The sequence below is a fragment of the Fusarium fujikuroi genome, chromosome FFUJ_chr08 (assembly GCF_900079805.1).
Source record: "Fusarium fujikuroi IMI 58289 draft genome, chromosome FFUJ_chr08".
Lineage (NCBI taxonomy): Eukaryota > Fungi > Ascomycota > Sordariomycetes > Hypocreales > Nectriaceae > Fusarium > Fusarium fujikuroi.
Window position 1 is genome coordinate 1715039 of NC_036629.1, and position 23941 is coordinate 1738979.

The 23941-nt window shown below is 48.2% G+C and overlaps 11 protein-coding genes; 6 read left to right on the forward strand and 5 right to left on the reverse strand.

Annotated features, from left to right (window-relative positions):
- Positions 1-152: 152 nt before the first annotated feature.
- FFUJ_12334 (uncharacterized protein) lies at positions 153-2242 on the reverse strand (the record flags this gene model as incomplete). XM_023581929.1 has 4 exons in its annotated part: positions 153-560; positions 610-1435; positions 1484-1869; positions 1922-2242. 4 exons carry the CDS (start codon positions 2240-2242, stop codon positions 153-155), a joined length of 1941 nt encoding a protein of 646 aa, XP_023434537.1.
- Positions 2243-2605: 363 nt separating this feature from the next.
- Positions 2606-3775, forward strand: FFUJ_12335 (related to peptidylarginine deiminase and related enzymes; the record flags this gene model as incomplete). The annotated part of the gene is made up of 1 exon (XM_023581930.1): positions 2606-3775. One exon carries the CDS (start codon positions 2606-2608, stop codon positions 3773-3775), a length of 1170 nt encoding a protein of 389 aa, XP_023434538.1.
- Positions 3776-4320: 545 nt separating this feature from the next.
- FFUJ_12336 (putative protein) lies at positions 4321-4918 on the reverse strand (the record flags this gene model as incomplete). XM_023581931.1 has 2 exons in its annotated part: positions 4321-4675; positions 4722-4918. The coding sequence occupies 2 exons, from the start codon at positions 4916-4918 to the stop codon at positions 4321-4323; spliced, it is 552 nt and encodes a 183-aa protein (XP_023434539.1).
- Positions 4919-6575: 1657 nt separating this feature from the next.
- On the forward strand, positions 6576-7738 carry FFUJ_12337 (isoflavone reductase family protein; the record flags this gene model as incomplete). XM_023581932.1 has 4 exons in its annotated part: positions 6576-6659; positions 6715-6999; positions 7050-7376; positions 7448-7738. 4 exons carry the CDS (start codon positions 6576-6578, stop codon positions 7736-7738), a joined length of 987 nt encoding a protein of 328 aa, XP_023434540.1.
- Positions 7739-8719: 981 nt separating this feature from the next.
- On the forward strand, positions 8720-9680 carry FFUJ_12338 (uncharacterized protein; the record flags this gene model as incomplete). XM_023581933.1 has 2 exons in its annotated part: positions 8720-9085; positions 9135-9680. The coding sequence occupies 2 exons, from the start codon at positions 8720-8722 to the stop codon at positions 9678-9680; spliced, it is 912 nt and encodes a 303-aa protein (XP_023434541.1).
- A 904-nt stretch (positions 9681-10584) lies between these two features.
- On the forward strand, positions 10585-12204 carry FFUJ_12339 (related to serine protease; the record flags this gene model as incomplete). The annotated part of the gene is made up of 1 exon (XM_023581934.1): positions 10585-12204. The coding sequence occupies one exon, from the start codon at positions 10585-10587 to the stop codon at positions 12202-12204; it is 1620 nt and encodes a 539-aa protein (XP_023434542.1).
- A 632-nt stretch (positions 12205-12836) lies between these two features.
- On the reverse strand, positions 12837-13913 carry FFUJ_12340 (probable endoglucanase IV precursor; the record flags this gene model as incomplete). The annotated part of the gene is made up of 1 exon (XM_023581935.1): positions 12837-13913. The coding sequence occupies one exon, from the start codon at positions 13911-13913 to the stop codon at positions 12837-12839; it is 1077 nt and encodes a 358-aa protein (XP_023434543.1).
- Positions 13914-15440: 1527 nt separating this feature from the next.
- On the forward strand, positions 15441-16371 carry FFUJ_12341 (uncharacterized protein; the record flags this gene model as incomplete). XM_023581936.1 has 2 exons in its annotated part: positions 15441-15678; positions 15728-16371. The coding sequence occupies 2 exons, from the start codon at positions 15441-15443 to the stop codon at positions 16369-16371; spliced, it is 882 nt and encodes a 293-aa protein (XP_023434544.1).
- Positions 16372-17197: 826 nt separating this feature from the next.
- Positions 17198-18622, reverse strand: FFUJ_12342 (uncharacterized protein; the record flags this gene model as incomplete). Its single annotated transcript, XM_023581937.1, has 1 exon — positions 17198-18622. The coding sequence occupies one exon, from the start codon at positions 18620-18622 to the stop codon at positions 17198-17200; it is 1425 nt and encodes a 474-aa protein (XP_023434545.1).
- Positions 18623-19638: 1016 nt separating this feature from the next.
- On the forward strand, positions 19639-20880 carry FFUJ_12343 (related to glycerate dehydrogenase; the record flags this gene model as incomplete). XM_023581938.1 has 4 exons in its annotated part: positions 19639-19988; positions 20032-20084; positions 20135-20225; positions 20277-20880. 4 exons carry the CDS (start codon positions 19639-19641, stop codon positions 20878-20880), a joined length of 1098 nt encoding a protein of 365 aa, XP_023434546.1.
- A 133-nt stretch (positions 20881-21013) lies between these two features.
- FFUJ_12344 (related to small s protein) lies at positions 21014-23911 on the reverse strand (the record flags this gene model as incomplete). XM_023581940.1 has 3 exons in its annotated part: positions 21014-23353; positions 23386-23428; positions 23529-23911. The coding sequence occupies 3 exons, from the start codon at positions 23909-23911 to the stop codon at positions 21014-21016; spliced, it is 2766 nt and encodes a 921-aa protein (XP_023434547.1).
- Between the last annotated feature and the right edge of the window lie 30 nt (positions 23912-23941).

Here is a 23941-nt window from a genome sequence, read left to right on the forward strand (position 1 = left end):
TGCATCAACATGGCGTTTCGCGTCTTCAAATCAACACTGACAGTGGCTGACTGATGAACCTCGGACTACCGAAGCATTAGACTGTTGACAAATCCAAATACCCGAAGCGCTTCTGATCTATTGATACCTGGTATTCTGCTATGCTATCCAAATTACTTGATATCGTTCTTAACCTTGTCTACCCATTTGCTCCCAAGCCCATTGAGAAGAGGAGCGCGAATGAAATCCGCGATATCACGATACAAAACCTCTCGCTTCTGCTTTCCAACTGAAACGCTCATCTTCTTTGCCTTTTTCATTCCTTTTTTGGCCTTGCCGAGTTTCGATCCAATTTCCCATATCATCCAATCCACGGCCACGCGTGTGATCTTGCTATAGTCTTCCCATTTAAAGACTCCAGCAGCGCTGTTCACACCGCCGTTCAGAACTTGCTCAAATATTGCGTGCAGGAACTCCAAGCCCTTCTCCTGATTTTCAGCAAGGCTGGACCATGAGCCGCCGGTAATAAGAGTGACGGTTGCCAGGTTGCGGCCACGGCAAATTATTCTAGCAATGTCTGCCTGTCTCTGTTTTAGCAACGTTTCTTCGCTCACAGGCTTCGGTACTTACAAGTTTGGTCGGCTCTGGAATAAACTCAAATACCTTCAACGCTGGAAGATTATCAACCAGAGTCGAGACTGTGTCAGGCTCCAAGCACGTTATTTTGTAGCCACTCGTCACGCCCCTATAGGATATCTTCAGCTTGGTCAGTTTCTCATGTTTGAGAATAGCTCTGAGGAGTGAGCTCTTCAGACCAGGGTTGACCGTGATCTCTTGACGGTATTGGCCGTAGTCATGCAGCTCCAGACAAGTCAAAGTGTCGAAAGACGATATAAAGTCGATTCTGGCGTCAACGTGTGCTTCTTGCTCCTCGGGTACCGCGAAAGAGGTTTCCTTTCCCATTTCAATGTCCAAATTGCGCAGTTTAATTTTGGCCTTTTGATCATCTCGGGCCTTCGAGAAGACATCGCTGAGATACTCAAACAATATCTTGAGGTCATGTGAAAGATAGCCAAACTTCAATTCTGCTAGCGCAACAAAGTCGACAACATTTGCTAGAGCACTCAGAAAGTCTTCATCAATAGTGGCTCCAGTAAGAGAGAATGATTTGAGTGAGGTAAGGCTCTTGCCTTTCGGCCAGTCATCCAGGAACACAGAGCTAAATGATCCAGTCTCTATGTCCAGACTTCGAAGGGTCGCCCGAGAATTTAGAATCAAGGATAACGGAGTGTTATCTTTTCGGAAATCGGGGCTAGCAAAACCGAGCAGATGGATGGCCAAGTGTTTGAGGTCTTTGATTTTGGCTAGCGGTCTTGCTTCGCTTTCTCCCAGGTTACCGGCAGAAACACTCAAGGCTCTGAGATTCTTTTGGATTGCTAAACTCTTGGAAATAGATCTGATACATGTTAGCCTGAAAGTTCGCAGCAGAAGAGATTTCGCATACTCTGTGATGCTGGAGGTTTCGACGACCTCAAGATTGGACATATTCTTTAGAGCTTCCTCAACATATCGGTTCACAATGAACTTGTGGTTTTTCCCTGGGTCGCCGATAAACAGACTGGCTTGACGGGCGTACTCCCCAAACCGAGGCTTCTTTTTGGGATCAACAGCGTTTGGAAAGCTTTCTTGCTGGCCTCGGTACTGGCCCTCCTTCCTGAGTTGTTTTCTTTGATTAATAGACAGAAAAGGCTCAAGAGTTCGGATTAACTTGGGAATATGAGCATGATAAGCTACAGAGACATCGATGCGTTCGTAGAGTCGAGGCGCAACTATGGCAAAGTAGCTTTTGTTGGTGCAGCTCAGTCTTCCGAGCGTTCTAGTATCCTCGATCTGACTGCGTTCAGCACTTCTCTAATTGATTAGTGGATGGTGCTAATCTCACATGGTCCAAAATCAAGTTCAGAATCTCTCGTGGACAGGACCAAAGAAGGTCGGTTGTTGTGCACATTGGTGACTTCGTGGATAGTACTTCAGCCTTCTTACGACTAGTTTCTGCCCTCGCTTTCTTTGTAGCTGGCCTTCCATCATTGTTGGACGCTTGTCTTTTCGCATTACCGATGACGAGGGGCTTTTCGTGCAATTCGCTCACTGTTCCCTTTCGCTTGCCTGTTTTGCTAGACATATCAGGGCCGGAGTCATCTTGGGCACTTGTAGGCGCCCGGTCGTGCAGAGCATGGAGCCTGGCGCTCCTTCGGGTGGTCATGATAAAATCACGGCAAAAAGATGTTTGGGTGCAATGGCGGGAGCCTCCAAGGCTGTGAAGGAGATGAAAGGAGTATAAGCCGAAGCTAAGGTTACGCGACGTGTTACCGGAGCTCGAGCGATATCACGTGATAATGTTGAAAGTGTACTCCATACAGCAAGTCCTAAAGTCCTCGGGGAGTACAGCCTTCATGATGTGACCGTATCACAACGGAAGTTCTGCGACATTGTTACTATTTTAATACGACTTGGTGGAGCTCCCGACCCCATCTGCCAACCCAAAAAATACATAAATTAGACTCCAACTCCTCCCCCAATTCAGCTCCTCAACACTCAAACGAAGACACAAGAACGCTCGACATTCATGTTTACGACCGTTCGAAGATCCATCAAGTCTCCAATCAAGAGTTTCATGGATCCAGGCCAGATGCAGAGAATTTCTAGGAGGTATCGCATGCCGCCAGAATGGCAGAAGCACTCGCAAACGCTGACTGCATGGCCGTCTGCCGCCTCTATTGTAGAGGAGAAGATCCTTCGACAGGCGCGCGCGGAAGTCTCGGCTCTTTCCAACGCCATCTCCCGCTTCGAGCCAGTCACAATGTTTGCCCGCCCGGAAGACGTTCATGAAGCATCTGAAACGGTGTCTGATAACGTCAATGTGCGACCGCTGGCCGTGAGCGAGCTTTGGATCCGCGATACAGGACCGGTCTTTGTTCATGGGACGCAAAATGGCTGTTCTACTGGGCTCAAACTTAATTTCAACTACTGGGGAGCCAAGATACCATCCACTGGTGATGAAGCGGTTGCTGCGAATATCCAGATTCCAGAAGCTTCAGTCATAGACCATAAGGATGAAAAAGACGGAAGTGCGCCCAAGGGAAATGTTGTACCTATAATTGACTCCGGCTTCACTAGTGAAGGAGGCGCGATTGAGGTCGATGGAGATGGGACCCTTCTCGTGACTGAGAGCTCCATCATTAATGAGAACCGGAATCCCGGGAAATCGAAAGAAGAGCTAGAAGAACTATTCGAGAAATACTTCGGAACCCACAAAGTGATCTGGCTTACTGGCGTCAAAGACTATGATATCACTGACTTTCATATCGATGCCTTTGCGAGGTTCATCAGACCGGGCCAAGTTCTGTTGAGCAGACCTTCTGAACGTGCTGACCCGCGAGTTATCCAAGCCTACAAAGAAGCCAAGGAAACTTTGAGGAACGCAACAGATCATCAAGGAAGACAGTTGGAAGTCTTTGAAGTTGAAGAGCCTCATCCTCGTGACCTCCCCGGCGAGAATTGGGATCATTTCGATGTCACAGTTGCTTCATATGTCAACTACTACCTTCCCAACGGAGGCCTGATCATGCCTCGCTTTGGAATTGAAAAGCTTGATAATGATGCCTACGCCTTGTTTCGCCAGCACTTCCCAGATCGAGTGATTGTTCAGGTTGATCTGAACATCCTTCCTAAGCTCGGTGGAGGAATTCATTGTGCTACTCAGCAAGTGCCCGCGGAGGACTGGATGCAGAGATGAATACGAATGGGGGAACTAAAGTTCTGATGTCGCGACTTATGCACTTGGACAGATATATGTAATATTAAAACGGAAGTCCCAGGCCAGTGTCGGATAGTACTGACTTTTCTTGAATTGAAACTCCACTCGATTTCATCACTTAACTCTTTGCAAGAGAGGCCTGATAAAGGATTTCGTAATAATCGAGTTGAGGGGATAAATCTATTTCGCATGAAAGGTTTCTCTTAGTCGTTTGCTCATACCGTCGCTCTAATAATACAGGAATTCATATTCTAACAAAGACGTGCAGGCTGTGGCATATTCTCAATATTCGTTGCTGCACCTGGCCATGATGTACAGGGCATCGCAATTGTTGTTGCTGCGCATGGCGTGGACGCCATTCCCGTCTGCATTGCTGTTGTTGCACCTGGAATCAACAGACAGGGGGTCTCAATCCTTGTCTCTATGGCGGGCATGGACGTGGAGGTCTAACCCGTCCGTCCCCTCCATCGTTGTTGCTGTGCCTGGCCTCGACATCCAGCCCGTCTCCACCGTTGATTCTGCTTCTAGCATCGTCGTCCACCCATTCTTCTACTGCCGCCCATCATGCCTCCCATACCTCCACCCATGCGTCGTCCGCCTCCCATTCCTCCCATCATACCGCCACCTCCCATGCGGCCGCCTCCCATGCCTCCACCCATGCGACCTCCGCCATGGTGATGATGGTGAACTTCCTTGACTGGGCGAGCACCCATCATTCCACCGCCGCCAGAGCTATAGCGAGTTTGGCTTCTTCCGAAAGGGAGACACATTGTGATGGTAGTTGTGTGTGGCTGGTTTGCAGTGAAAACAACTCGTTGTGGGTTCTGTTGAGTTTGGATGTGTTTAGAGTTTATGGAGAGGGTATTTGGTAGAGGGTATCTGAAGGATTTGAGTTGTAGGATTTTGGTGGTTTCTTTTTGATGACGATGATAATGGATTGCGATGAAGGGAATCAGAGGCAGTATATATAGTCTTCAATGCCATGTATGACATCTCCATCTCAGCATTGCAACCTTCAGTCAGTTGAAAGGGGATAAACTTGGATTCATCGATAGTTTCCGTATGACGCCACTTCAGCTCCAAGCCGTGGCCCGGAAGGCGCAGAGCGTTGGCAGATGTCATGGCTGGGCCTACCTGGGGCCTAAGCCTAGTGCTAGACTCGCTAGGGCCATTGGATACTACGTAGTATAGAGTTGTGGCTTCTCCGTTAGATGCAAACCTTGTTCTGCCAAGCCCGATGCTCGTCAGACCCAAGAAAATGGGGTCTCGGCGGCGTCGTCATCTCTTACCATGCCAATAGCACCACTTCCCTCTGCTAAGTTATTACCTAGTCCCTGATCGGTCGACCCGCCAAGACTTCGGTTCAATCGGCTTGCGATATCTTGATAGAGAGATTCGGTGGTCTTGGAAGGTTGCATTGATCAATTGCACGTCAGAACATTTCGATTGAAAAGCTGGTATCCAAGGAAATTGCAATTTAATTGACATTATTCAATGATCTCATTTTCTCTGCGTTGCCCTGTTTCCAGAGGCTTGCAATACGTTGCAAGTCTGGCTTGGTGCCGACATTGCTCTCGTTGAGCGCTACATCGACTTGATCAACATTAACCACCAAGGGACATACTTTGTTATATGTTTAATAAATCCTTTAATAAGAATCAAAGACTCCTGATGAATACCTTATTCAAAAACTGACTCAGAATGAGTAGCAGCGACTCAACTTCAAGCGCTGTCCTTCCTCTTCCTCTGCCAAGTAGCAACGCGCCCCAAAGTCTAGGAGTTCGCACATCCACTGGCCCCCATTTCCCAAAGATGGCAAGGCTAAGGTGTGTAACATAGTATTTCTTTATAGATAAGCGACTTTTAAACTCGCAGGTATCGATATCTGATTGTGAATGCTGAACACAAGAGGATAGAATCCATCAGCCAATATAAGTTACAATATAGGAAACGTCTTGGCCTAGATAGTTCTTATTATCGTAGTTCATTTGAGATCTTAAACTTCTATATCTCTAAGAGCTGGAATCAATTCGTAATTTATGTCGAAGAAGATGGTATACCGAGGTTGTCGGGCGTATTCATACATTATATGCAAAGCCACAGGCTTCACTTAGCATCTTACCCTTCTAAGCGCATCTGCTTCTGCTGGTAGAGTATATATGGCAGCCCTGAACCAGGCAATCTCAGTGTAAAAGATTTCAAGCTACTCGTAATGGCAATGTCTAATTTTTTAATCAGATGTGTTGTGTTATTTGCAGCTGAGATCCCTGGCTAGGAGCTTATATGAGCGCAGAGAACTTGAAACTTGGCGAGTCCATCGTAGGTCTTGCAGCCGATATTTTGATTATCCTTCTCAATTTGATCTATTATCTAGTATAAAAATTCAATGTTTTCTCATTTGATGCTTGACTCTTCCACAGTGGACTTTAGTGCCTTCCAAACTCCGCTCCATACTCTGAAGTCCGCAATCCTCTCTGCCACACAGTCCGCCATCGAGACATCTATCTTCATGGCTACTTGCTGGCCATAAAATTAAACTTTCAGTTGCTAAGTTGCTAACATATACTGCTAGAATACAACAGTCTGCACTCAGCACTCCGCACTCCGCACTCCGCATCTACGAGCACTTGGCCTAGTTTTCAAATATTTAAGCTAACCTCGCCTCAAAGTGCTCAATTTCCAAAGAAACCTCATATCTATCAACTGTGACAACATTGGCACATTTTCTTTATTGCAGCAGGCAAACCTCTCGTTGCAAAGCTCTGAGCCTGTCAGCGAGATGAAGGTCGCGATTCTTGGTGCCACTGGTGAGACGGGTACTTCAATCTTGAACGCCCTCCTCGACTCAACGGAGCCACAATATGTACGTCAGGTTTCATTCTTGGCGTAAGAATCTGATTAACTAGCCCGATACTTAGGAGATTACTGCACTAGTCCGTCAATCCTCACTAGAGAAACCCGAGGTACTTGCTCTCCAAGGAAAGGGAATTAACGTCGTAGCTGCGGACCTAAGTGGCCCTGAGGATGAAGTCGCGCGAGTACTCGATGGCATAGATACCGTTATTTCAGCAATCAGTGCTGCCGGCCTCCTTGCGCAAATCCCGCTCATCAATGCCGCTCGCGCCGCGGGTGTCAAGCGCTTTTTGCCTTGCTGCTTCGCCCCGATTATGCCCCCAGCAGGTATTTTAGGGTTGAGAGACGTTGTGCGTCTGCTCAAGTATTGCATTTTTTCTACCGCTAACAGGTGAGACAGAAAGAGCAGGTAATCAATCATGTTAAGAAGGTCAAACTTCCTTATACTATTGTGGATATCGGCTACTGGTATCAGTTGATGCTACCTCGCCTGCCCTCTGGCCGTATTGATTATGCCCTGCCAATCACTCTAGGGGGCATTCCAGGTGACGGAAATACCCCTTGTGCCTTTACAGATCTGCCAGATATTGGAAGATGGGTCGCTCGCATTATCGCCGATCCTCGGACCCTAAACAAGATGGTCTTCGCCTACAACACGGTTCTGACAATGAACCAAGCATACGATCTACTGGAAGAGGCCAGTGGCGAAAAGACTGTCCGCAACTACGTAAGTTCCTTGTCTGATCTCAATCGAGGAGGCACAAATATGTCCTGTACTAATCCGATCTGGGCTTATAGATCTCAGAAGCCGCGGTCATGGAGGGAGTGGCTAGAGCAGAGGCTGATTGCCCGTCTCCGGACTCGTTCAACTACTTCGAGGTAGTGAAGTACCAGTATTTCAACGCACTCGGAATTCGTGGGTATAATACCCCAGAGTACGCGCATTATTTGGGCTATGTAGATGCGACGGAGCTCTATCCCGACATGAAAGTGACCACCCCGGAAACCTATTGTGAGAGGCTTTTAAGTGGCAAGGCTACGATGATCTATCAGCGGCTGATGCCTGCCGCTCAGCAAGGCGAGAGGTGACAAGCATACATGACACTCAACTTCTTGTCACGTTCTGGAAAGCCTCTGCTCGGCTCGAACTTAGTCCAGTTCCTTCTGTTATTGAATGATATTGTTTCTGATAGCAAAGAATTGACAGCCTCAATCAGCATCTCTTTGCTGTTCGTTTTCCCTGCATGGCCTCCAAAAGGCAAGTGGCTCATGGAATGCATTGCGCTGTAATAAATTTCAAGCTTCCGATCTCAGAATAGGCGTGCCATGAAATCTGACAAAGGTATGTTGAAGGCTGAGAATTTTACTACACCACACCAACAGCTCCTCCGGTAGGTGGCACGATGTTTTGTAACCTTTGGCAGATTTGGTAGATCTTGATGCTCTCTTCAACGAACTGATTACGGCAGCGGCGAGGCAGAGGGCTTGTGGCCAGCCAAGTCAAATAGAAATGCCGAACGGCCCTCTTATATGAACGAGTCTTTCCGATCCCTTTGATGAAAATGAACAACCTTAGATGTCGTATGCTGATGATATGGCCATGTCGATGAGGGGTAACAAGCCTTAAGTCTGGCGGCTGACTTCAGCATGCATCGATTCTTACATTCATGACTTTGGCCAATTATATGGATCACATTATTCTTACTAGCTCTGTATGAGAGTTCAGGTAGTAGCACGCTGCACCCGTTATGCGATGTCCGTGTTAGAAAGAATTGAGAGACATATTGAGCAAACATTGGCAGTGTGGCCATCCTCTTTGTGACCTCCGTAAACTGGCGGAGCGCATGTATTCAATAAGTGCGTTTGCCCAATCCCAATAGTGCCAAGCCTCTTGAGGTGCCACAGCTTTCAGCTGAGAGGATAAATTTAGCAAATGCCTTGGTATTCTCCTCTTTCACGGTCTCGGTATCCGTATTGATACGGGCCTCAAGCCATATAAATATACGTGAGTCAGTTCGACAACCGTGGTAATGGGAAACAGCAGCTACAACATTCGACCCGGTCTCCATGATGTCCACTCACATAACTATTCTTCCTGCCTCAACAAAGATTGGAAGAGAGACCATCCGCCTACTTTTGGCCTCTCCAGCCAGTCCTACTATCCGTGGCATCTATCGTGATACCTCCAAGGCTCCAGATGAATACACAAGTCACCCAAACTTCGGCTCAGCCAAGGGTGATGTTGCGTCTGAAGAAAGTCTCGATCTCAGCAATTCTGATGCCGTTCTCTATGTCCCGCCGCCAACTTATGAGAACATCGACCAGAGCGAATGGGCCAAGCAAGCAGCAAACAATGTCAAAGGTGCCTTGAAGAAATCGGGCGTCAAGAGACTAGTTGTTCTGTCTGGTCTGGGGTCTCATAATGACCATGGGATTGTAAGTAATAGTAACCAAGTCGCCAACTGCGTCGATGCTGACGATTTAGGGCTTTGTCCGCTTGAATCATTACACCGACAAGATTCTCAAAGACTCTGTGCCCGAAGTGACTATCCTACAGTCAACTCATTTCCAGGAAGAGTTTGAGTACATGTTTCGAATGCCTTTGGGAGATCCGCCAACAATCTCATCATGGATCGCACCAAGAGATTTCAAGATCCCGATTGTCAGTCTCAGAGACGTTGGCGAGGTCTGTGCGAATAGCTTGCTCAGCAAGCTCGAGAGCCCCAGTCCTCAAGTCCTCAAGATCTTTGGTCCTCGTGCCTACAGTTCAGTCGACCTGAGAGACATGTTTGAGGAAATCACTGCCAACAAGGTTGACCTCGGGCTTGCGCAAGGTGAGGATTTGAAGACTTTCTTCAGACAGATTCTTCCTGAGCATTGCATTGCAGACTTTATGGAAATGATAGAATCGTCACTGCCTGGTGGATTGATCGCCAAGGAGTATGAGGCTGATGAGAATACCGTGACTGGAAAGGTTGACATGTTGGAGGTTTTCCGCGAACTAGGTGAGAAGTATGGCTGTTCCAAGTAAAGCATATATAGCTTGAACATTGACAGCCCCAATGTCTCTCGTTCCAATCGATTTCGGATAAGAGGGGATGTATTCTTGCCTGCGTCACCTATTCGACGCGGATCATTCTTTCAGGGGTTCGTGAAAGTTTTTTATTCTGCTTTCCTGCACAATCCATTAATTTATGTAAGACGTTACACATCAAGCCACGTCATTTAACCGTTGCATTTAATCTCACAAAGGTTCAACATCATGCCAGTCAATAAACTCTGAATAGGCGGAACAGCCTGATTATGTGCTGCGAGGACTGAGTAATGGCTCAGCAATTGGTCAGACATCTTGGTATGATGTCTAAGTTGTGAGCTAGGAGTGTTATTTGCCGCTGAGACCTGTGGCTGAGAGCTTAAAACAGCCGAGAGAACTTAGAGCAATGGCTCAATCGACTGATGACATTCAGGTCCATCTATTGTAGAATGCTATAACATCATTCATTATATTATATATGTCACTAAATTCGGTGGCAATTGGCTTCATGTAGCGTGCGCGGATCTATCCGTTGATGCCGATAAAGTTTACGTGAATCACGCGAGAGTTTATCCACATCACCACAGTGACAAAGCAGGGGTTTATGCTGCTCTATCAATTAACAGGCAGCAGCAGCAGCAGCAGCAGCAGATAAGGGTAACAATCGGCTCGAAAATGCCGTGATTCATCAATCTACAAAGGTTCCTTCCTATGGATATAAATGGAGATCCTTGCTCCAAATGCAACGGAACTTATGTTTTTCAGTGTGACCATGATGCTCTTATTAATCTGAAACAGGAAGGTGGCTGGCCGTATCGCAAAACTATATGAAGCTTAAAGCCTCCCCCCGCGATTTATATCTTGAACAAAGCAACAACATATACCGCCATCACCAGAAAGTATGTGGTTTGCTGGCTGCGCTTCCGCTGCCCTCTTGGCGCTCACCGCCAGAGGAAGCGCGTACAGTATCCCCGCCTTGTCCCTGTCCGCTCGAGCCGACTCGGATTCTGGATCCATAAAAGTTCACAACATCTCGGTTCCCGTCGATCATTTCCACAATGAGACCAAGTATGAACCTCACTCGGATAAGAAGTTTCCATTGAGATATTGGTTTGATGCGCAGCACTATCGCGCGGGCGGACCGGTCATTATTCTCGCCTCTGGTGAGACTTCAGGCGAGGACAGAATTCCATTCCTCCAACATGGCATCCTGAAGATGCTGGCCAATGCGACTGGTGGTGTTGGAGTCATCCTCGAGCATCGTTATTATGGCACCAGTTTCCCTGTCCCGGATCTAAAGACAAAGAACCTGCGTTTCTTGTCCACTGAGCAGGCTCTCGCTGATACGGCGTACTTTGCCGAGAATGTCAAATTTCCAGGTCTGGAGAAGCACAATTTGACTGCTTCCAACACGCCTTACATTATCTATGGTGGATCCTACGCTGGTGCGTTTGCTGCTTTCGCCAGAAAGATTTACCCCGACGTCTTTTGGGGTGGTATCTCCTCTTCTGGTGTCACTCAGGCTATCATCGACTACTGGGAGTACTTCGAGGCTGCGCGACTTTTCGCACCCGGCGACTGCGCCAAGGTCACACAAAAGCTCACTCAGGTTGTCGACAAGATCCTCACTGGAAGCGACAAGGAGGAAAAGAAACAGCTCAAAATTGCGTTCGGTCTCCTCGGTCTACGCGACGATGACTTCGCAAACGCCATTTCTCGCGGCATTGCAGGCCTGCAAGGCAATAACTGGGACCCTGCACAGGACTCATCTGACTTCGGCATCTACTGCGGCAGTGTTTCTTCTGATGCTATTCTCTATGCAAGCACCAGGTCTCTTGCGCCATATGTCAAGAAGTGGCTCTCAGCTCATGCCAATAAGAACGACGTCAAGTACTTGACGAACCGTTTCCTCAATTATATCGGTTACATGAGGTCAAACGTTGAGTCTGATAAGCAGGGAGGCTGCCAAGGCCAGACTGTGGATGAATGCTACTCTATTCGCGAAATGTATGGCAGCACTAGTCTCAACCCATCATCCAGTGGACGTCAGTGGACCTATCAGACATGTACACAATGGGGATACTGGCAAACTGGCTCCGGAGTGCCTAAGAACCAGCTTCCGCTGGTCTCTCGCCTCATCGACGTTGAGTATAGCACCATTCCCTGCCGGAAGCAATTCAACATCACTGCCGAACCTGATGTCGAGTCTATCAACAAGCTTGGTGGTTGGAACTTTAGCTACCCACGCGTGGCCTTCATCGACGGTGAATACGATCCTTGGAGAGCCGCTACACCTCACGCGATCGGTCTTGCTCCCAGAAAGTCAACTGCCAGCGAGCCATTCATCCTTATCCCCTACGGTGTTCACCATTGGGATGAAAACGGTCTGGACCCTAACGCCACTGAGATCGGGCTCCCTCCTCCCGCTGTTGCCAAAGCTCAGCAGGATATTGTGGATTTCACCAAGGCCTGGTTGGAGGAGTACGACAAGGAGAAGGTGAAGCGTGCGAATGACCTTTAGGCTGCGATACCTTAGTATCCTCTGTACATAGTTAAAATCATGCTTACGATTATGACTTTGACCTCAGTCCTAGCAATACAATTCTCTGATGGTGCACTCCTCTGGTTCTAGCCTCATCCTTCTGATACTCTCCATGAGCATGTTCCGTGACATAACTTCCCATGGTTTTTAATGTATATAAAATCGTTGTTACGGCATATTGCTCAGCTAAGAGTCTTAGACAGGCGAGGACAGACGTGACTAGGGATTTCGATGAGTTCGAGACTTCTCACTTCTATCCTATTTCATTTAGGACAAAAACACTTCAGGGCGAGTGTCACTACGAGACACATTGAATGCAGAAAGTAGCGTTGTTCATTTCTATGGCTGTTCACGTAGAGCCAAGGCAACGTCACAAGACAGAGTGTCTTGTGTCTGAGTTCGGAGGAAGCAGCGATATAATGAACCAGAGAATCATGTAAATATCACGGAGGCATTGGGTAAGATCAAATGATAATCAATGTAATTGAATTATATCTTGGACTCGAGGTCACATATATACAGCAGAATACTCAAAGATTCATCCCATTCAGGATAGACAGGCTTTTGTCCTTGTAAAAACCTTTCATACACAACCACGCTTAGTGGTTTTCTTAGTTCATGAGGTCACGAGCGTGACGGCGGGCCTTCATGCCACGCTTGGCCTTGCAGCCAGTCTTGGCGGGCTTGGTAGCGGCAGGAGCCTCAGTCTGGACAGGAGTGGCAGGCTCCTGGGCAGCAGGGGAGGTCTCAACGGGGGCAGAGGGCTCCTCAGCAGCAGCGGAAGTAGCAACAGGGGCGGCAGCAGAGGTACCAGCGGCGGGGGCTTCAGTCTGAGCGGGTGTCTCAGGGGCGGCAGAGCCGGAGTCGGAGCCAGAGCCAGAGCCAGTGGTGGGGGTACCCTTGGACTTCTCAGCGAGCTTGCCCTGGGTAACCTTGGGGGACTTGATGGTCATGGCAGGGCCGGGGATGGGGTAGCTGGTAGGGCTGTTGTAGAGATCGAAGACGATGCCCTTCTCGGTGGACTTGTACAGCTCAGTTCCGAGGGTACCCTCAGGGAGCTCAGAGCCGGAGCCAGAGATCTCGAGGTTGAAGCACTGAGGGTAGTTCTGAGCACCGTTCTCCTGGCCAGCGGCATGGAGAGCAATGATCTCGTGACGGAGAACGTAAGAACCGGGCTTGATGTTCTCAGGGATCTCGATGAGCCAACCGTTGTCGTTGGCAATCAGCTCGTCAGAGGCATAAGTGCCGGGGTTACCGGACTTGACAAGACCAGCCTCGTCGATCTTGAAGAACTTGAGGGTCTCCTTGTCGACAGACTCACAACCGGCAGAACCGCAAGAGGCCAACATGTCAATGACGGGGCCCTTGTGGCTCTCTGGCCAGGTGTCCCACTTGATATAGATCTGATCACCAGCCTTGACCTTGGCGTGACCCTTGGCGTTCTTAGCATCGCGGTGGCAGATGATGTCGCCGGTGCCGAAGGCATCAGGGGCGACGAAACCGTTGTCGGAGGCGGTGGTGGACCAAGCGATGAGGGTCTTGGGGTTCTGGTCGTAAGGAGCAGAGCTAGCATCGAAACCGTCGTAGACGGCGCCAGCAACGTTGATGGAGGAAACGTGACCGTGGGCAGCAACGCCCATGGCACCGGCAACGGCGGCGAGAAGAGTCTTGGAGGTGAAAGAAGGCATCTTGAAAAAGGTGGTTGTGTAAGAAAAGTTGGTCTTGTGGTTTGTAAAGAGTGGTAATATCCGACTGGCGGTTGAAGTGAATGAATGAATGAAACGACTTCTGTCAAAGAAGCGTGAAAGAATGTGCAAGGAGCAAAAAGTGAATGGAATGAACTGCTGAATGAGCCTGAGTGAAGAAAGAGAGTATATTTGAGATAGGAAGAAGGCGGTTTATATAAATGTTTGGAGACTTGAACTGACGGGTAAAGAGCCTCATGGCTAAACGGATCAGTTTCCCGCCTTGGATAGATTGAGGCAGGGGTGTCATGCTCGGGTCGAGATGCCATCAGGGATGAGGGTGGTCAAGGGCTGCATGGTGTTGGCCAAGGCGGTTTCAGCCCCTGTAGTTTTATGGATTTGATTGATCGAGATATGAGCAGATCATGCAAGTATTACAGTGATTTTCATAATATATTAAAGTTTAGAGTCGCATTTTACCGACGGTATAAGTCGAGGCTAACATCTGGATCTTCACGATAGTCTGTAGATGGCCAAAGTAAGATTGATTATTGCCAAGAAATGGCAGAACGGTCATTCAGTTGAATACTGCCAACACCGTTCCAAGCGAAGTGATAAGCCCGTCTTGCAAGCGAGCAGTCCATCTCGGCCGAAGAACCGCTGTACCTGAAACTGGGGCAGAAGACAAGATGGAAAAACTCAAGCGTTCTTTTGTTCCTGCTTTAGCGCCGCAGGGGTCACGTTAACGGTGTTTATTTTTCCGCAAGTCCCCATCTCTAGACCCTTGCAGGCCCAAGCTTTGGGTCAGTCATCCTGAGACGATGGAGTTGCTTCTGCCCTTCTCCTGACGTCGCTTCCAACATGTCCCCCTCAGTACAAGTCCAGACGAATGAAGATGGATCTATTAACCGCTGAATAGATTAAATCAGCGGATGAATTAACCGATGTAGACGAGAGGGCCCAGATTCTCAGGTGGCGTCAATCAATACGGTCTTGACAGGTCGGCTTGTGCGTTGTAAGCCGTCTTCTTGGGCCGACTGAACCGATCGTGGTGGTATTCGGTGGTGAAACCGTAAGAGCTTCACGATAACCCTTCAAAACACCAAACAGTCGGTTCACTCTATAGTGATAAACTTTTAGGGAAACAGTATAGTTTTATGCTTTTCCTGCATCACATAATCTTCAACTACCGTCTCTCAACAAGTGCCAGACAATCGCGTGACTCCCGTCAGATAGCGGTGTAAAATGGTACCATGTGAACAAAGTCGTAGTTAATTAGTGTAGTATCTCGGATTAGTATTCGCATTCACTCTTTTTCGCTAATTAACTTTTTTTTTCCTCGCTCTCGCCCATCTAAAAGTCCAAGCTTTCCCATTTTTCCCGCCTAATCTCCCTAAACCCCCTTTCAACAGCTTGGCGACGTTCAATTAAAATTTCCCACTTCCGTGCATCAAAAATCACCAAAGACAGGAAAAATAGGAACAAAACCAAACAAGTTTCCACGAGTTCGCCTCTGATAAGGGAAAAGATATGCTTACGTCGGCGCAACTTGAGACACAGGGGCCGAGTGTGCAGGGGTCCAGCGGGATTCTGAAACCTGACAACCTTGGCGAGGAGGAACGAGAACAGAGAGGAGATGACAGTGACATTGAGGGGCGCCTGAAGCCGAGTCTGCAGTTTACGGGGCATCAGCTCTTCTATGTCTTTGGGCTTGATGGAATAGGCGCCATGGCTTTATCCGGGGGTGTGAATTTTGCTTTGGCTTATGGTGAGTTCACAGCTGAAGTCTGAGATGAAAAGCTAATGGGAATGGATAGTCATGTACACCACGCAAGACACCACCAAGAACCCAATTCGGTTGTTTCAACTGCCAAACACACTATCGGGCGATGCAGCCGTAACTATTATCGTCCAATGCATTCTCACGTGGTTCGTTGAGATGGGCCTCGTCAGTTACGACCTTTCAAAACGCTCTGTTCAGCCGATTGGCTTTGTTGCTGAGCCCTCGCATCAGTGGCTTCGATGGTTATTCTTCCTGCCACCAGCATCTGATCCAAGCGATTCCGAAGTTGAAGAGAAAGAGCCTCAAAGAAAACCCACAGTTCCTCCTGTACTTACGGCAACCGTACAAGGGGCACTTAGAGGTTTTATCCTCGCTGTCGTGGGCTTCTTTATCCTCTGGCCACTGAGCGTGGGGGTTCTAACGACAGTTGGAGAACGCGATGGTGGGGACTGGAGATACAAAGACCGCTGGACACCACAGGCTTTCAAGGCGATTCTTGGCGGCGTTTTAGGTTTGCTTACGACGCCTTTGATGGCTTTGTTCTGGCTGATCAAGGCGGGCTGGGAGGGTAATGATGAGAGAGCTGAGGCGAGAGACTCAAGACGGAGCCAATACGCTGAGGCTGAGAGAATGAACGCAAGGAGTTCGAGGCAAAGCCGATATATGGCGGAAGTATAGACATGCATTCGCGATAAACGGGGCGTCGATTGCTTGATGGATTAATGACACGGAATTATAATACACCACTAATTATGCCGGAGCAGGGTCAGGTTAGAAATACGGGCATGGAACGCTGGAAAGGAAATGCCGAACTTCTACGAAAGAATGATAGCAAAGATCACATATAGACTAATAAAAGTATAATATCGCATAAGTCGGGATGGATGGTACCCCAGCGAATTGCTTGATTGCAGTGTTCTAGAGGCCCAGAGTGGCTTCGATGAATTATACCGTGTAGCCACAGATACGTAAAACGATATGAGCTCACATACCGCTTCTTAAGAAGGCCTTATGTACCATCATAGCGCCAGTTAAATCGGGTACTTGTTAATCATAGTTTTAGTGTCTCGATAAGGTCGACAATGAATGATTGCTGCTTCTTGTCCAGCATGTTACCAATAGTGGCGCGAACGTTGAACGTGGATATTGCGCGACGGTTGATGATGTCCTACTGATCTAGGCAACCAAGAAAGGAAAATACCTGAAAGAGAAAAGAAGATATTAAATAAACTGAGTAAGAATTACCCTAAACTTAGACTAAATTACCTAAATATCTTATTGCTTAGGGTCAAGGCCTTGAGTTTTCTTGCCGCCGCTACCCTGGAGAACCTGGTGATATCCCTAAAACTTAGGGCTCCACTGCCAGTCTCCAGTTCGGGCATCATTCTCTTTATGGTGTGAAAGGCGGCTCATCGGTCTTCTAGTTAGTGTTGATTGTTGATGTCGCTCGATTAACTCGCTGATGAATAATCCTTAATTACAATCTAGAGTTTTAAGAAACCGATCACATTCGCTTAGGATTGAGAAACACCATGATCTCCTCCCAGGCCTTCACCAAAGACGTCCCCATCGCCTCAATCATGGTCCATATCCGACGCGGAATATACTGAATCAACCAGTAAACTCCCGCACACAGCCACCAGATACATTCACCCAAGGTGCCAAAGATTGTTTTGAGCACATCGTAGCTGGTCTTTCCAAAGGCCACGAGGAATGCGCCGATTGCTTTAGGCGCGCCTACGAAGATGGCGCCTACGAGATGGCAGAAGCCATTCCATACATCCCCAAGAGTGATCCCACGCAGGAAAGTCACAACTGCCATGGTCGCTGTGTGTAGGAGCGAGAACAGCTTAACGAAAATGTTGAGGATGGCTTCGCCGATGCCCTTCAATTCGTTTCCGATCCATTTGAGAACAAACATCACCGCGCCAGGTATGCCTGTCAGGACCTTCCAAAAGACTTTGAAGATGGCCTTGACCAAGCCCTTTAGAAGCGACGGAAGCTCCTTAATGCCCTTCCAAACCTCCGTTGCAGCGCGTTTGAGGGTGCTAGGTATCCCAAGTATCGCGTCCTTGACCTTGCCCGGTAACTGCTTAAAAAATGTCTTCACCCGATGGCGACGCCTCCAAGCAGCACGGCATATCTCTTTCGGCGCATCCCAGGCTAAAAGCTTGGGAAGGTCCCAGATAAGGATTCTGACGAATTTGACGATTCTATTGACAGCTCGTCGGACTCGGTCCATTTGCTTTTTATGTACAGTCGCCCATCGCTTCCACGCGCCGCCGCGAATAGTAGGGAGATAATGTACGATTTCGCGATGACGGTTCGAGGCAGCTAAACGAAGGGCGATCGCTCCATCGGGCGCAATAATGTCGTGTTTCGCGCCGTAGTCTTCGATCAAGACTTTGACCAACGCCAGGTGCCCACGTTCGGCAGCGACCATCAACGGCGTACGCTCAGGCAAGTCTGCAGCGTTGACGGCAGTATTCCCATCCCATGCGCGACCGAACCCATTGACACTTGCGCCAAGAGCAACGAGGCGGCTCACCATGGGAACCTTGCCCACACGCACAGCAGCATTTAATGGTGTCTCGCCCCATCGACTTGCAGTATCAGGCGACACCCACCCACGAGCTATAAAGTCGGCGACAATGTCATCGTGACCGTTCTCGATGCCGGAGAAGAAGGCCTTAACGATGTCGCATTCGAGTCGGTGTGCTTCAAGGTACGATTCCCTCCCTGCACTGGAGGCAAGATGCTGGAAGTTCGGCGCGCGACTGGCGGGAGAGCGGAGGATAGGGAGTTCGACGTTTTCAGTGGCTTCGATTCGGTTTAGAAGGTCGTCATTGTTGATGGCTGAGTATGCCGGAAGAGGACTGAGAAGACTTTCATTAAATGCAGCAAGATCTGGTAGCACGGCGTGAGGCATTTCGTAAAATTTCGGGTGATGATCGCCTCGACCTCAGGTAGGGGGAGGGCTAGTATTTGAAGTCATCTCAAGCGTCTGGGCTGCCGTCAAGGCGTTTTCAGCTGCTCTTTGTTGGTCTTTGGCACTGGGTTGCCCATGTAAAGTCGTTCCGAGGTTCTGGAAATTGGGGGCGTTTTCAGCTGCTTGTCTCTGCCACCGCCAACGGTCCTGCAGGGTTAGTGGGTGGTATTAGCGTAGGCTGCCTGTAGGGCTGAGCTGTTTAGTGGGCACAGCCACGGATTTTGGCTGGGCTGAAAGAACGGAAACTGTCAAATATTTCTATTTATTGGAACGTAGTAAATTATGCCTATTGTTTAGCTTCTTCCACTTTACCGACTATATGGCAGAATTACTCGGTATGGCTCTGCTAATGTTCAAGAGAATCCCAGCATGGTGGGATAGTTGTGACTCTGGAGGGGTTGTTTACTTCCGAGTCGATTGCTAGCAATTCATGGCAATTAATCTGATGGCAGATCAGAATTTTGAGTGTGAAAATATGGTATACCATAGCAGCATAAATTATTTTATTTAAAGTTCATAAAACAATTTTATGGGTATTTAGATCTTAGGTATAATCGCAACAATGTTTTATCATAACCAAGCAGACTGTGGAGCGCAAGTTCGGCATTGTTTCCGAGGCAGTATAGGGTATTCCATTTCAAGATAAGTCAGCCTCATAAACTCAATCAATCAACGTTGTGAAACCCAAAATCTATATGTTCAGAGTCCATATACAGCCGAATCGCAATTCGTTTCCGAGACTATAATGACAACATCGGCACTATGCAACCTCTCCATCCCAATGTCAATCCACTCAGATCCATCCTTATCTCAAGGCGTCAATCAGCCCCACCTTGACGACAACAACACCATGGATGTCTATTTGTCATCCTTTAGACTCAATATTCACTCATGATTATCGTTCAATCCTCCAACTCAACTTTCTAGTTGATATTTTCTCTATCAACTAATTCATCATGACGCTCATCAGGATCAGCAACAACAAAACTCTCAAGGGCCACAAGGCCATAATCTTTTCAACCGTTGAGCTACCCGAGGCTCAGATCGACGCTATTCAGAAACAGTTCCCTGATCTGACCATCAAGATTTTTATTCAACCATGGGGTGCACCTCTCGATCCAAGTTTCAAGGAAGAAGAGTGGCAGGATACTACTGTCTTACTGACTGCTACCTTATTGCCAAAGCCAGAGCAGGCGACGCATTTGCAATACGTTCAGCTCACGAGTGCTGGTGCCAACCATCTCATCAAGGATCCCCTCTTTACGGATACAAAGGTTCCATTCTCGACCGCTAATGGGGTTCATGGGTAAGACGGCCTTGCAAGATGTCAGACCATGGCTAATTGATAGACCTCAAATTGCCGAGTGGATTATAACTACTTATCTGTCTCATCGACTTCACTGTAAGGCGTTCGATTGCTCTTTTTGGAAACTCTGGCTCACAGTTTGATAGTAAAGGAGTACTCGAAGCTTCAAGATGAAGGAAAATGGAAGCGTCTTCATCAGGGTGCTGAAGATACTGAAGACACAGCTGGCAAACGAATGTCAGAACCCATACTCTCGCACATAAAGGATTTCGACTAACAAGTCTATAGTGGAATCCTAGGCTACGGCAGTATCGGCCGTCAAACAGCCCGTCTCTCGAAAGCTTTGGGCCTAGACGTTCACGCTTACACGCTTCACCCTCGCAACACCCCGGAGTCCCGCCGCGATGACTCCTACACACCTCCTGGCCTCGGTGATCCAGAGGGTGAATTCCCTAGCAAATGGTTCTCCGGCGGATCCAAAGAAGAGATCCACGAATTTCTTGATTCAGGACTGGACATCCTCGTCATCTCAGTGCCATTGACTGACAAGACCAAGGGATTGATCTCGAAGCCTGAGTTTGAAATTCTCGGTAAGAAGGGGACTTTCCTGATTAACATTGCAAGAGGACCTATCGTCGATACCGATGATCTCATCGAGGCGCTTAATTCGGAGACTATCAAGGGTGCAGCGCTTGATGTCACTGATCCTGAGCCTTTGCCGGATCAGCATCCACTGTGGAGTGCGAAGAATGTGACTATTACGCCACATATCAGTGCTGCTTCCTCATTTTACTATACGAGGCTGTTGGATATTTTTAGATTAAACCTTGAGAGGTTGAGTCAGGGACGAACTGATTTCATCAACAAAGTCAACCGGAAGGAAGGTTATTAGAGGTTTCTGAACGAAGATATGAAAAACCATTGAATATGTTTCGGTTTCTTATCTCCTATACCGGATATAAATGGACATAGGATATATAGACACGTATGGTCCAGAGAAAGTAGAAGTATGTTGAGCAACACGTTTACTGAACCATGTTCCTTTCCATCAATACCCTGATCCTCTGCACCTCAGCAGAACCGTATGTTTCCTCCAGCATCTCTATGACTCCCAACGCGGTGATCTCTGGATCCCACATATCCTTCAAAACCACAGCTCTGACATCTGAAAACTGCACGAACTCCCTTACAATCTCAGCCCAGCGTGCAGTTCCTTCAGGGTTGATATCGTAGTACTCAATCCATCCCCTCCGTTTTGCATCACGAAGATGACGAAGAACAGATAGCCATGGAGTAATTGACTGATGTGTAATGAAGTGTTTATATTCATGATTGGGACCCCGGTTGATGCGTGATGGGTTGTTGAGAAGCCAACGGACGAGCTGGGGTGACGACATGGGGAAGATGGTCTTGTTACGAGAGCAGAGAAATTCTGTCGCGTAGGAGAGTAAAGGTGTTAACCCATCCTCTTCCTCTTCTTCCACTGCTGGTTCTTCACGACTCAGGTCCTCGACTTCCTGACAGACATAATCTGTTAGACTGAACTTGGTGGCAAGACACAGAAACGGCCGATGAATGGGAGGCGCTTTCATCCTGATCTCATAAGCCCCGAACGTACTCTTTGCCCAATGATCATATGGATCAGACGGCTTCTTAAGCCAGAGCCAAGAAAGAGTTTTATCCATCTCATCCAGGAACTTCCGCTGAAGGCCTTGGGGATCTCTGATGATATATCGAGCATGCGTCATGGCGAGTGCAATATCAGGATACCACTCATCTAAACGCCGATGATGCTCGATTTCTTCGAGAGGATGCTTCAGACGAAGGACATATGATCTCAGATGTCGAATATGAGGGTCAAAATCTGTAGACTGGAGTGTTTCGAGACGTTTTCCTGCACCACCGTCCATGAGCCAGTCTCGAACTGTACGGTGTATGTAGATGACCTTGCTCGTCATGATGAGACTTGCAATATTGGCGTTCTTGTCCTGGAACTTTGGTACACGCATATTGCCCATCGGCTTGGCAACGTGGACGTTCAAAAGCCTTGCGAAGCGAGCTTGGATATACTGTACTGCCGTTCCGCAGCGTCTTTGAATTTCTTTATCTGTCGCTTCCACCACTTCGCGATCGAGAGCCACAACATCATCCTCTTTGAAAAGTGCAAAGGCGAGTTCCCAGACTGTCAGTGAGTTCGAGGACTCATCCTTGATAAAGCCTGCGACGATTTCTCTGGCCCGCATGAGCTGGAATAGAGTGGCAGTTTGCATGATCTCCAAGGATGTCTGATCCTTGAACAGAAGCTTTTCGAAGAGATCATCAAGTTCTGTTGGGAGTTCTTTCAGAGTTGTCTCCAAGACTTCGAATTCGCAGTTCTTCTGAAATGTTACGAGCATACGCTCAACTGCGAGTCTAACCCATAAGAAAACTCCGTTGGCCTGTTCAACCACTGTAGTGATTAACAGATGAGTCGAATCCGGATTCTGCTTCATCAATCTTCGAATATGGTCATTAGTTTTCAGTGTATCTGCTGCATAGCGGTACATATCGTCGTAACTCAGATCCTGAAGCTTGGTATTTGGAACAGACGTTTCGAATGCCTTTTCAAAGACATCCCATGGCCGAGATGAGAGACAGAGTTTGAGTGACTTTCCATCATAGCTGGATGTTAATTTCCTGAAGAAGTTGATGATTTGGACATGATCACCATCAAACTCATCAAGACCGTCAATGAAGAGACAGACGTTCACGCTAGGTAAAGCCGCGTCGAGAAGAGAGTGGAAGGCAGCCTGTAAATCTTGAACAGTCCATTCCAGAGCAAAGTTGACTCGTTCCTTGGTCGTCATCTGTCGCAAGCGACTCCAGAGATCAGGAAATGCCTTTTCAATGAGCTCTGGATCAGAGGACAGCAACTGATGGAGGAGATATCGCAGCAGGCCAGTTTGCGACCTCTGCTGCTGAGATCCACTGGTCCAGAAGAAGAAGCCCGCTGTGTTGACCTTCTTCTTCACGCCCCATCTACGAAGATGATAGAGCGCAACTGGATGCTGGGAGAGGTATCTCACGAGCGTGGATTTACCAGACCCGGGCTTTCCAGTGATCCAGTAGATAGGACCCAGCTCCGTGGTGCTGAGCCATGAGACGAAGCTGTCTCTGAAGCTCTGGCGCAGAGATTGGTTGATGGGCGAATTGTCAAAGATCCAATCAAGGGTCTTGGCGTGAGCTTCAGTGACTTGACTCTCGCGATCATGCATACTTTTGTATGACAGACTCTCGAGAATGAAGTCATTGATAAGGCCGACGGGAGCTAGCCTCGGGGGTCTCGGGATAACCGGGATCTGCCCGGGAGACTTGCCAGCATCATCCTGAGCAGTTGTTTCCGTGTGCTCAATTGGACTCTCCGTCTCAATCTCTTCAGAATCAAGGTCACGGCTTGTGAGCTGTAAATCAGCGAGCAAGGGTAGACAGAGTTCACTAGCAACAGCAAGTTAGCGCACCTTTAGCTCCTGGAGAGCAACCAGTAAAGTCAACTAAACTCACTGTGACGACGGAAAGGTGTCTTGGCATTGATGCAACACTTGACGGAGCCGTGCATTCAGCGCCGTGACATCGTCCAGGGGCCAAAGCTTGCAGAAGCCAGCGACATCGATTGAATCACTGAACGCGTTCAAGACACGGTTGACGTGGACGACGAGGTCATTACCAATCTGAACACAGGCAAACCTGATCAGAGTTTTCTCGTATTCCCCCTCTTCACCCTCAACACGCTTCACCGAATGCGTCAACCCCTCGAGCAAGCGAGCAAAGTCGGTATCACAGCGATCTGTATATCCCAGACTGTGTATCCCTCGCACAGCATGGCACACATCAACAGCCCTAGCGAGGAATTCAGATACAGTGTGAACGTTAGCGCGTGCAGCCATTTTATAAGCTTGTAATGGTGCAGCTAGCGG